General features: G+C 44.3%; 1 protein-coding gene across 2 annotated transcripts in view; it reads left to right on the plus strand.

Moving 5' to 3' along the window:
• Positions 1-12162, plus strand: part of SH3PXD2A (SH3 and PX domains 2A) — a 248293-nt gene that overhangs the window by 145139 nt on the left and 90992 nt on the right. For both annotated transcript variants that reach the window (XM_053983427.1, XM_053983428.1), the window contains one exon: positions 7970-7998. In XM_053983427.1, the coding sequence (XP_053839402.1) occupies positions 7970-7998 (29 nt within the window). The remainder of the gene's footprint in view (positions 1-7969; positions 7999-12162) is intronic.

The raw sequence follows: 12162 nt of genomic DNA on the forward strand, positions 1-12162 counted from the left end.
GTTTCCGCTGCATTGAAGTCAGAAACATTGAAGGCACTATAGCATTTATAACTGATTTCCTGAACAGTGTAGCAAATAGAGATGAGAGCCCTTTTCTTGTAACTCACATGTGCAACAGAAATCACTTAGCTAACATAAATCAGGACTAAATTGCTTTTAAAGGCTCACAAAACATTTCTGAAAGAGACAGGATGAGGAAACCATTTGCCACAGTAGAGTATGTCCCCATGATGAGTCCTATTAAAGCTTGATCAAAGAGCCTTATTGGCTTTTCACTAGATCCTGGTTATGTACAGTTGAAATTCACCAGTGATTTCAACAGAATAGGCACAGAAATATGCACAGGAGGTAAATTTAAGCAGAATTCTAGACCATCAAAGTACGTGATTAAGGACAATTTAATGTGCTGAGTAATGCAGTGTGATTTGGATGTAATTTATCCTAATCCAGTCTGATCTTTCGCAGGAGAATATATTATAAGGCCACAATTAGGTGAGACCTGGACCCCATCTGGCCTCCTGTCTCCTACAGTGGCTTAAAGCCAATACAAGAAACAAAGCAAATACAGAGTGAACTTCCCTTGTGTATCCTCTCTGTTTCTGGCATTCAGCCGCTATGGGACCCTTCAGGTCAAAACATCCAGAGCATGGAGTACAATAGCCACCATTTATCCTTGCTTCATGAATTTATCTCATTGCTTTTTGAACCCGTGCCTGGTTTTAGTGATTACAAAGTCTAACGCCAGTGAGTACCATGATTCAGCTGCATTACATGCAGAAGCTCTTCTCTTACTTTGATTACAACTGCTGTGCTCCAACTAGTCTTCCTGGGGCAGTAATTCAGGGCAAAAGCCTTTTTGGACAAGCTGTGTCTGGAGCTGGAGTTGAGTCTTGGTAGACTGTCACTTTGGAGTTTTCTCCTCTTCCTTCCCTCTCTCCATTTCCAAGGACTTTCTGGGATGAGCATTTTGGGGGTGACATTGTTAGTTCCATGTATGCTCTGGTGGAGGTGATGGCATCCTGCCTCTCATGAGCAGGCACAGCCTGGCGGGCCATGGGTGATGCCTCCTTTGGGGAGGTCATCCATAGGGACAGGGAGGTGGAGGAGACAGTGGCCAGGCACTACACACACAGCTCTGGGCAGAGTTAGTCTGACACAGCAGAAGATGTCCCCAGAGAGGGACAGCAGTAGGACTGTTTGGGCTGCAGTTTAGAAGCCCAAATGGATGATGTGCTTGCTAACCAGAGATTGGACCCACATCTACAGAAATGAGAATTTGAGGCACCCACTCTCAAATCAGGGAGGGTTCAAGAAAATGAAGTAAAGATTCAAATCCTGTGCAGACTTCTTAAGCTCTTAATCAGATTCATATGATGTATATGCAAGCTCATTAGCCCAACCAGTTTATAAGGTACATTTGAATTTATTACTCTGATACTCAATACTTAATTTGTAACTGTGATTAGATGCATCTTTTAAACATGTTGTATCTGCATGTAGTTGTTTGTAATAAAATTCCCAAGTGAAGGGCATAACTGGAAAGCCTGCACATGAGAATGGTTAATTTTTATTAACTTGTTTTTATCACTCAGCATTTATGCTATAAAGGCTATAATAAAGTGACACATGCTTGGTCATTGTAAGACAGAGATAAATTTGGCCTCCCCACAAGGGACAAGCAGGGTCAGTTTAGAGGAGGTGAAGAACACCTCCACCCAGAGTTCTTGCTAAGGTAAATAAGTTTTTCTGTCCTGTGGCGAAATTTGCCATCTGTAAGAATAAACAAGGTAAACCAGAAACAGATGAGGATGTGACTCTTAGGCAAGACCTTGTTTTTATACTTCTTTCCAGGAAAAACTTGCTATAAACTTTTGTGTTGTCTTTTGCAAGGCTGGGGCCTTGCAGTAGAGGATCACATGGCGTTAGCTCATTGCTCCAGTGCTCTGCAGCTCCCAGCCTGTGCCGAGCCATCTCTCCCTGGTGCCAGAGAGGCTGGGCTTTGCTGTCAGAGCGCCCTGCCCTGTATCTCACAGCCTGGTGAAATGCTGAATGTGCATTTTCAAAGCTCTGTCTTCCTCCAGGAGGATAATTTCATCATAAAAATATAATTGTGAAAAATGCAAGAGGCTAATTCTGCATTTCTTTAGCCTGAGCCAAATACTAAAGTTGCTCTCTGGAGCCAAGCAATCAACTTCACTGCTGAGGAATCCTGGGACAGAAATCTGTGGCATTTCTTACTTATTTAGGGAAAGGGTTGGGTGCCTCAAACCCATCTCTTGTCCTTCTAACAAACTTTCTACATAAAGAAAGAAATGGCTGCTGCTCTCAAACACAGCGTGTCCATGTGAGGCCGAGATGTCCTTTGGGGACGTCACTTGTCTTGGAGCTGTCTGCATGCCCTGCACTTTGGGCTTGGTGGCAGAGCTCAAGTTGTGCTGTGTGCAGCTAATGTCCAGGATAAGTGCAGAACAGAGGATACTGCCTTTCCTTGTCCTGCATCTCTGCCTCATGATAGAAATCCATGGATTGCTGGAGAGGAGACAGTGTCCATCTCCTTCCAACCTTGGCTTTTTCATGCAAGCTAAGGCTACTAGTATAGGGGAGATCTCTTCTGCACTTAATAAATAAGTTTTCCAGTGTTGTGCTTGGAGCTTCACAGGGAGAACTTTGGTTGAATTTTAAGTTGCTGGGTTCAAGCAAGCTGTCAGAAGTCACTAAAGCACTAAATCAGGATCTCCAGTTGGGTTCTGATGAGCCAAACTGGGCCACTTTTGTTATGGAATGCAGAGAAAGTCACTGCAGTCTAAGCAGAAGTATATAGTACATAAAGTTGGGCTGTTTGCTCTGCAGACATGCTGTAAAAACAAAAGAAAGGTGACAGGAAGGCAAAATCCTCTCTTTTGTTTTGTCCCTGTGTCTTAAGGATGTGATTGCACAACAGTGGTTTACCCTTCTTAGCAGGAGCAGAGGCCACGTCCAGCCAGTGAGAAATGCCTGGGCTGGAAGTCAGGTCGACAGATTCTCTTCTTGCCCCACAAGTCCCTTTTGCTTGCGGCAAGGAATTCTGGAGTCTTGGGACCACCACAATGGGGCCCTTTCTCACAGGGCTGGAAAGCTCGACCTCTGCTCAGAAAGGACAGATTCATGTTGGAGAGGGTTCCACAATGCAACGATTTATATCAGGAAATGAACAGAATACTTTCTAAAAAAAAATGAAGAAGAAAGAGGGAAAAAAACCTTCATCTGTTTCTTTGGCTCAGGGAAGAGATCAGCTGTGGTTTCATGATATCAGAGGATGGAATGCTGTGGGGGAAAAATGTATAGCTGTGTGCATCCATCTGCTTGAGTTTCTATTCCCAATGCATAACATACAGAGTTAATTTTGCTTAATTACATGTCATATGGGTCTCAGAGCTCAGTGGGAATGGAGATGCCTTCATGCACATGGTTCAGGTTTTGCACTCTGAGTATCATGAGTACAAATTTCAACGCTGCACTCTCCATATAGCTCCTGTGTGTTTGGATAATATTAAGGTGTTAGGTGCTCCTCCAACCATAGTCCTTGGTGACAGGCAGGTGCCAGTTTTCAGTCACATTCGGTTTTGGAGTTTGTCTCAAATAGAAGATGTCAGTCTGGCTGTTGATGAAAATCAGGAGTGTTTCGAGATGCAAATATATTCTCAAGGCTCAAGTTCCTATGCACATATAGAGTAGTAGCTAAGTATTTTTGTATTGGTTTACTTTAAAAATAGTCTCAGAGAATCTGATAGCAGTGCTAAGAAAAATAGTTTGTGAAAAAGCTGTCTTCATTGCTGACTGCAAACTTAAGCGTTGGGAAGGAGAGAGTGGACTTCCTTGTGAAAATATTTCTGTGCTTTTAATCTGCCTGGCAAATCATTGGTGATTAAATGATAATCTGAGTTGTTTGCTTGAAATGTCATATATCTCCACCACAGTCTGCCCACACCACTAAAGACTTTTAGGAATTAAGGAGCCTGGGAACAGAAATGACTACAATGTATTTAAACATGAATTAGCAAAAGCCAACAAATACAGAACAATTTCAATTTATGTATTAAAATACTCTCGAGGATACAGGCTGACCTCCATTACTCAGAGTTTGCCACTGTCTCATCTCCTTTGGACAGCAAACACTGAGAAAGAGACAGAAAGATGATTTACTCTCCCTTTAGCTTCTGTCTCGTCTGCTGCAATGTCTGCTGTGCAGCTCCCCCAGCCTTGCTGCTCCGTGGGTCTGACAGCTCCTCATGTTTTGCAGGCACTGTTTTCCCTCATAGCTCAAACTCATGGTTGTCTGAAATCTCTACTAAATGAGTTGAAGCTGAGCCTTGCTTTACTGACAGGCAGAGGCCCCAGGCTAAAGTGTGATGTATCTGGGAAAGGAGGAATCCCAGAGAGTGAACTTTCTGAGTCAGCTGTCCCATAGCAAGGTGGAGAAGCTTTCAAAAGAGCCTTTGCACCATGGGTCCCACAGGGATGAGGTCCCCTGAGTGAACCCATCACCTCCAAGGGAAGCTGGTCCTGCAAGAGGCTTCTGCAGACTTGCCAGATTTCCACAGGCGATGGAGGAGAAACCCTCTGGGACAGATATAAATCAAAGTGAATGAGAAAATAGGCACAACTGTCACCAATGCATCTAGTCACCTCCAGTCTTCTCCACTTGGAACATTTCTTAGTCTCTATTGAACAAACGTCAGGATACTCCTCACTTTTTCAACAACTTTCTGATTGAGCCACTGTTTGTGTGTATCTGTATGTATTTAGATAGATCAAAACACATGTGCACACAAATCAGTGTTTATGAACTCTCACTGAATACAGCAGCAAAGTCAGTCCCTAAAGATGTGCCATAAAACTTTTCCATTACATTGTTAATACAACCTTCATATTTAAATTAGATTGCAAGTGACATATTAATTCAACATAAGATCTTTTTATGATTCAGAAATTTCCAGACTGACTATGGCTAGCTTAATGTGCTAACAAGGCAGTCAGCTTTATAGCAATGTTCATGGTCCTCCTTTCACATTCATTGCTATATTCCAAATTAGTACTGTTATCCTGGGGTAATGCTGATGAGAAAGGAGATCCAGCTTCCCTCTCCTTTGTCATTGAAGGAGAGTGTATCCAGCTTGTGTGACATGCTTGGCACCAGCTATGTTTTAATACCATTAGCAGCAGGAAATATTTTCCTTGCCAGTAATGAGGCTCAGCATCAGCTAAAGGTGGTGCCTCACAGGAAGACTTTAAACAAAATTGCTAGATTCTAACTCAGAAAAGGCTAGAAAGATGCTATTTTTGAGATAGGTGTTTGTTCAGTATGAAGTGATCCTGGATGATGAAGAGACCTGCCAGAGCTATTTTAGTTCCACCCGCTGCTTTCATTGTTATTCTTGTAGCTATGGTTGGCAGTAGAGTTAGGATGGTGGTGTCTGTTCTCATATAGAAGTGGAAGAAGAATGGAAATATGTGTGTGTATAAAGATGAAAAGATAAAAAGAGCAAGAGCTGAAAAGGAAGTGAGCTTCCCTGCATAGCTACAGATATGGCATTGATTGTACCTTTCCTTGGAAGGTTTTTCTTCTGCAAGACCACATTTTTTGTCTGATCTAAGGGTTAACGGTGTGCCAGGTGCAGTCTGGGCTGCAGGAGATCAGAGTTTCTACTTGGAAATTGTTACGGTTAAGAGAAACCATTAAATAATTTCCTTTATTGGTTTGGAGACATAAACCAATACTTCAGCCTCACACTAATGCTTCACTGAAAACAGTGAGGCTGAGAGGTATTAACCTTATGTATTATCACTTGGGAGAAGGAAGATATATCAATGAATCATATGCAGAATCATATGTAAGACACTAAAAAAATTAAACATGGAGTCAGGCACGGCTCCTTGCTGCTGCTGCTATTGCAAAGCAGCAACACAGGCTTTCTTCTTTAGCAGAAAAGAGGTGAAGAATATGTACACAAAGAGCACTTTACACAGCCAGAGAGATTATTTGCTGTATCTTCTTTGCTTTCTATTTTTTTTTTTCTGTCCTTGCTGGGAGGAACAAGTTTTGGATTTCAGAGTTTTACTGTGGAGATGAAGATTTTATTTCAAGCTTCATTTTATTTGATACTGCTTTCCCCTGACTTAATGAGTGAAATGTGGGTTTATGAAAAAGTAACAAGGCAGGGAGACATGGGGTACCTGGGTTTTTTCAGGAACTCCAAAATTAGAACCCAATTAAAGCTGACTTTAAAACTTACAGAAAGACTAAATGAAAAGAGGAAAGCTAGCCCCACAGGTTGTTTGGCTTTTTTTTTTTTTTTTCATTAAGCCTTGTGAATGGGATGGTGTTGGTGATGCAAATAACTATTTTATAATGATAAATTAATTTCTTCTAATTAACTATCAATCAATCATTATGCCATTTCTAATCATGTGAATTGAGTTCTGCATGCCAGGAGAGCTGTATTGACAGTTCCACAAAGCTCCAGACTGGCATAGGAGCCAAGCTGGGGTAGAGGACTACATTTCGGGGACTGTACCATCCCTGGCTTGGTCTGAGGGATCTCTGTTTCAGGCACCATATAACAGGAATTATATTTGCATATGATATCACTTCTGTAGAAGAAGCAACTTATTTATGAGCAGTAGCATCATCACATCAAATACAGCTGCAGATATGGTTAAGAAAACAACCATTTAAATGAAGTAGAAATGACAGTGGGAAATTAAAGGAGGGTGCAAAAAGTTCCCAATTATTAGTCACTGGAAGCAAATCCTAGACATGTAAGGCATGGGGATGTACACAGAATTCTGGGAGAAACAGAATTTACAGGTAGACATAACTCTGCCCTCAAGACAGCTTTGGGGGCTCTTCAGCTAAGGCCCCAAACTCTCTCTAAATAAACAGTTTGGGATAATCCCTCTCTGATCCTCTGGAGGATGGAGCAAGGTGCAAGAGACAAAACCACACTTCTGACAGTCCAGCCCCCCAAAATGTAGAGGCTACTGCCTGCCCCTCTGGTGGGATTCCTGCGAAGAGAACCTGCCATCGGGCGATTCCGCCAGCACGAGCTCTGCCAGGTGCGGCGGGCACTGTGCCTGCACAGCGGTGCTGCCTCTGCCCGGGCTGGCATTGCCGGCTCCTGCCTGCGCAGACCACGCCAGGGCTGCGGCTGACAGGCTCGGGAGAGCACCGCGGGGAAGCATAGCCATAAGCCAAGTATTTTTGTCCTCAGTTTTGCTTATCCCGAATCAGTTCTTGCAGCTCCTTCTGTAATTTCTTCCCCTCCCATAGCAGCTGTCTGGGGTTTCAGCTGTTCTGCGGGAGTAGAGGTGCCAGCACCCTTTAAATCACTATGGAAAAGTAAGGGTGCGTGTTCTATGCTGGAAGAAAGAAGAAACAACAAAGTTTGGGGTTTGTTTTGGTTTTTTTTTTTTTTTTTCCTCCTTGTGCTTTCCAAGTGCTTGTCAGAGACAACTAGGAGAGGACTGGAGGTTATTCACAAATTAATTAGCCTCGGGACTGCCAGCCACACCAGCTTAGTATGGAGCAGCCGCATCCCTGCAGCAAACAGTTCACATTCCCGTTCCCCTCCGGGGGGACGCTAAGGGTTAATCCAGTAGCTGTGCATTTAATAGCACAATTTAAAGGGGAAAAAAATGACACCCCTCTCCCCTGCCTTGCTGGTCGTGGATGGTTCGCTCTGCCTGGCTGATCACATGCTCCCCAGCCCCCGGTGCCGCAGCAGCCCCAGCTGGTGCTGCTGCCGGGCCGGTGCTGCCCGGGACGCCCCGGCCCCCGCCCGCCCATGCCCGGCCGCCCTCACCTCCGCTTTAAGGGAGGGAGGGCGCAGCTCGAGCCCTTGAGCATATGGGTGGAAATTTGGGAGGCACCCATTCTCTCACCACCGTTCCCAGCTCTAACCATGTCTATTTGTTGTTGTCTTTTTTTCAGGGACTATGGATCTTCAAAGAGAAAATCAGGTAAGACGCCAGGCTTTTTTATGTATTGCATGATTCTAGAGAGGACCTTACCCCCTGCTTTTCTCCTTCTGTTTATCTTGTGTGGCATTAAATTGTGTAGCAGTTTAACTTTTTATTGCTGAATCCTGCTGGAGATAAGCATCAGTTTCTTTCCTTTGCACTGGATAGAAGAAATATATCTGTATGCTATATAGATATATGTGTGTATATATTTACCATATACCTTATATAGTATTGCAGTTAAGATGACTGCCTTCTGTAACTGTATTTATACTGCTCCATCTCTAATGTGAGATGATAACTGTATTACATTTCTTTCTTTTTCATTGCAAATGGTCAAAATGCAGAGTCAGAGTTGGGGTTCTTTTCTGGAGGGGAAGGATATCTTTTTCTGTGCTGATTTGAATCTTTTGTCATGCCTTTCCAAAAAGCTCTGCTGAGGCTTCTGATGCAAAATATTCTCAATGCTTGTGTCTGGGTTTGGGCTGCCTCAGAGGCTGTAGCTCAGTGTTTTGTTCTTAAAATCCTGGATTGAAATGTCCTATAAAACCCTGATTTGAAACTATATAAATCCAATTTTTCCCCTCCCCATGTAGCTCTTAGTGATTTTTACAGATGTGTTTTCAATAGGGATGTGCAATTATGGGCCTCTGGGTTTGGCTGCTCTGAGCTGGATGTGTCAGGCTTTCTATTTTTTAATTTTCTTTTTTTCCCTAAGTAGCATTGAGCACCTGCAACTCTCATTGACTTTGTTTGGAACCTTGGATGCTTCAAATTGCATTCAGGGCATCCAGAGAGAAGCCTTTCAAACCATTACTAACTCCTGGAAAACTCTGGCCTGTGTGCAGGGAGAGGAGGATTTTTTTTTTCTTCCTGCTTTTTAAGATGATAAAGAAACACTGCAGTGGCTTCTTCTCTGGGAGGGAAGGGAAGATGAATGTAATATACTGGACTGCAATGAATATCACTGTCTAGATTGATTTGTTGGATAATTATGAGGGCTTTTAAGCTGCCATCCTGTAATAAGCTAAGTGATGCACTAAAGAGAAGCTGTTGCTTAACCCTGATGGCCTGTGTATCAACTGGCAGCTGCCTTTGCAGGCCATACTTTTGGTAGCTTTCCTTGAATCTCCCTGAGGTGGGGTGTGGTAGTGAAGAGGCAAACATGGTACAAGGTGCTGGTCCTACAAATGAACTGGGGCATGCTTGGTCTCCTTAATCTCCTGCAAAGCTTCTGTCTGGGTTGCACTTCTAGGATTTCTTAAATGTAATATTAAGGAAAGTGTGTGTTCACAACAGCCTGTGAATTAAATTGGCAGCAACACCTTCCCTACAGCGCCTGACCATAAAAAAAAGGTCCAAGTGACTTGGTAGAAGGCAGAGGTGAGTGTGGGAGTTCCTGGCTCAGTGCCAGATCCTGAGCACTCGGGGCTTTTGGGCCATGTAAAAATCTTTGAAAAACGTTGCTGAAGTCCCTGGGGCAACCTGATTTAGCACTGACCTGGAACAGCATTAAGAGACCCAGAGAGCTTTGGGCTCAGTGCACCAGTTTACATGAAAGAGTATTGCAATTCATGTGCAAGAGATGCGAGGAACTGCTTTGGGAGAGGAAGGAAACTGCTTCCTCTCCATTCCTGTGGCTCTGGGAGCAAGTTGGAGCTGATCTGCTGTGACGTCATGAGAAAAGCAATTGAATCAGTGTAGCTGAGATGCCATTTGTGGATGCTCTCCCCTGCTGGACTCTTTGGCCCCCTGCCCTGACGACCCCAAGTGACTTGGTCATTCATCCCTGCCAGGGGCACTCAGGTTGGGCTCTCCCCTTTGGCTGTCCCAGCTCCTCATGCTGCCAGATCTCCTTCTGCAACTTGGTTTTGGTGCTGGGCTGTTTGTGCAGCCAGGGCTTGGAAACAGTGGAGCTGAGGAACACTCTTTCTCCACTTACCCCATACAAAGAGGAATGTGAAGCAGTGCTACGAGCAAATTGAGCTGCATAAAGGGACTCTGTTCTCGGCCATCTTCTTGCTTGATTTTCGAATGGCAGAGGAATGCTTCCTTCTGTTTGGTGCTGGATATTGTGGGAGTGTGCATGCAATGAGCAAAGGAATATGCCAAGGGCGTCAGCAGTTACAGCCTCTAACAAAGATCAGCTTTATGACACTTGAAAAAGGGATGGGGTAAATAAGCACAGATTTTCAGGATTGTTGTGATGGTCTTTTAAATAGCTTTGAAATGCAGTTTCTTCCATAGATGCAGATCATGGAACTACTGCATCTTTTAACAAGAGACAAATAGGCATTTTTAAATGCAAGCACCTCCCAGCAAATGAGACCTTATGAACATCTTGTGTCTTGACCAAAGATGTGCTGGGAGGAAGCAGTTGGGTGTGAGCACAGCTGTCCCACACTGTCCAGCAGGAATCCCACAGCTGCTGTGTCTCAGGCATGTGCAGGCATGACACAAGCATGGCCGATTGCAGAAACATTCAGAGAATGCCTCCGACAGCCAACATCACCTCTACCCTGACCTCTGCCTCGCCAAAGTGAGTGTCTAGCTAGTCCTCTGCTCACCTCTTAAAGCAGGGAGAAACTGGATAGGTTCAGAGTTTAATAGAGTTATGGAAACATTTACTGCTGCAGTTGATGCTGGTTGTAAACATTCGAGACCTTCTGAACCAAATGCAATAGCGTGGCATGTCCTTAGCTAAACAAAAGGGAGTCTTGTGCTGATCTGGGGCATCTCTGCATGCCAGCCCTGAGCCAGGCTTCCTCTTGTGCAAAGGGCTGTGTAAACACACAGCCTTTTGCTTGGATGTGATCTAATTATAAATGCTTTAACCTGCAGCCAGCTCGGAGACCTGGGGCTCTGTGAAGGCACAGACGTTTGCTGTGGCCTGAAATGCCACATGTGCTGTTACCTTGGACTTGAGGGGCTTTATTTGACACACTGCAGAGCTTCTCAGAAAGCTGCCTTCATGTTTCCAGGCAATTGAATTGTTGCTCTATGACCATCTGTCAGTGCTGGAGAGCCCTCAGTACAACTGTGAGGAGTGGCTACCATGGGCATATTGTGTACGCTTGCAGCAAATGGTCTCTTCTTGGTGCACCCAAAGACCCTCTGCAGCAAAATGGGAAGGAATTACTTTTCAAACTCCAATTTGTCAATTGCATTAGCCAAGTGAACAGCTACTCATTTGTCACTCAAAATAGGCATTACTTCTATGCTGGCATTCATTGTGTGTTTTTTTCTGTCCTCAAATCAAAATAAGGGTAGAATTGCTGCAAGTCTACGAATGGATATTTGTATGGTACATTACAAGGCACAGATTAGGTTAATCCATTCTGCAAACCCTACCAGCTACCATCTGTGCATGGTGAACTAATTAACCCTTGAGATATCTGCTAATCCTGATGTGGCTTATAAAACCAGTTGGAGTATGTTTCTCCCCAAAGATATCATTGTGCCACCCGCCTCACAAACCCCCTTGCTGGTTAGAGAAAGCTGCAGACTCCTGGAGTAAGATCTTGCCCCCTCTCCTTGCTGAGAATCTTTCTTGGCTAGTTTCATGCCAAAGCAGTCAGATCTCAGTCACGAAGCTGAAGCAAGCATCTGAGACCTGCTGTTTGGGGGCAACAGGGAGCTGGTGTGGGCTTCACAACTTTTCTACACCGAGTCTCAGTGCTTCTCAACTACTGAGAGGATTCTCTTTGCAGACTGTGAGGTGAGATGCAGCACAAGAGGTGCTTTCAAAGTGATCTCTGCCACCTGCTTTGTAAGTGACCAAACCCTTGTGGTCACAACTATCTATGTGCCTGGGCGGGAGCACTGCTGGCCACCCCCTTCTGAAACCATAACCAAACTGCCCCTGCTCTGACTGCCCACCTTGCTGCTGGGGGCAGAGCTGGCTTCAAGCCTTTGCTTGGTGGCTTCCTCTGGCACCTTGTTGCTATGCTGTAGGATGCTCCTCCAAGTGAAGGGGAATGAGCTTTAATAATATGGAAGTTATGGCTCCATCAGTCCTGCAGTGTTTCCTTTCCCTCGGTGTTCAGATGCTGTCTGCACTGAGCTGGCTGTGCTTTGGCTGAGTCTGGCAGCTGAAGTCTATTTTAAGTAGTAATTGGACACTTAGAATATTAAGTTAATGATTTGGTTCAAGGCAGTGTTGCC

The sequence above is a fragment of the Vidua macroura genome, chromosome 8 (genome assembly GCF_024509145.1).
Source record: "Vidua macroura isolate BioBank_ID:100142 chromosome 8, ASM2450914v1, whole genome shotgun sequence".
Taxonomy (NCBI): Eukaryota; Metazoa; Chordata; class Aves; order Passeriformes; family Viduidae; genus Vidua; species Vidua macroura.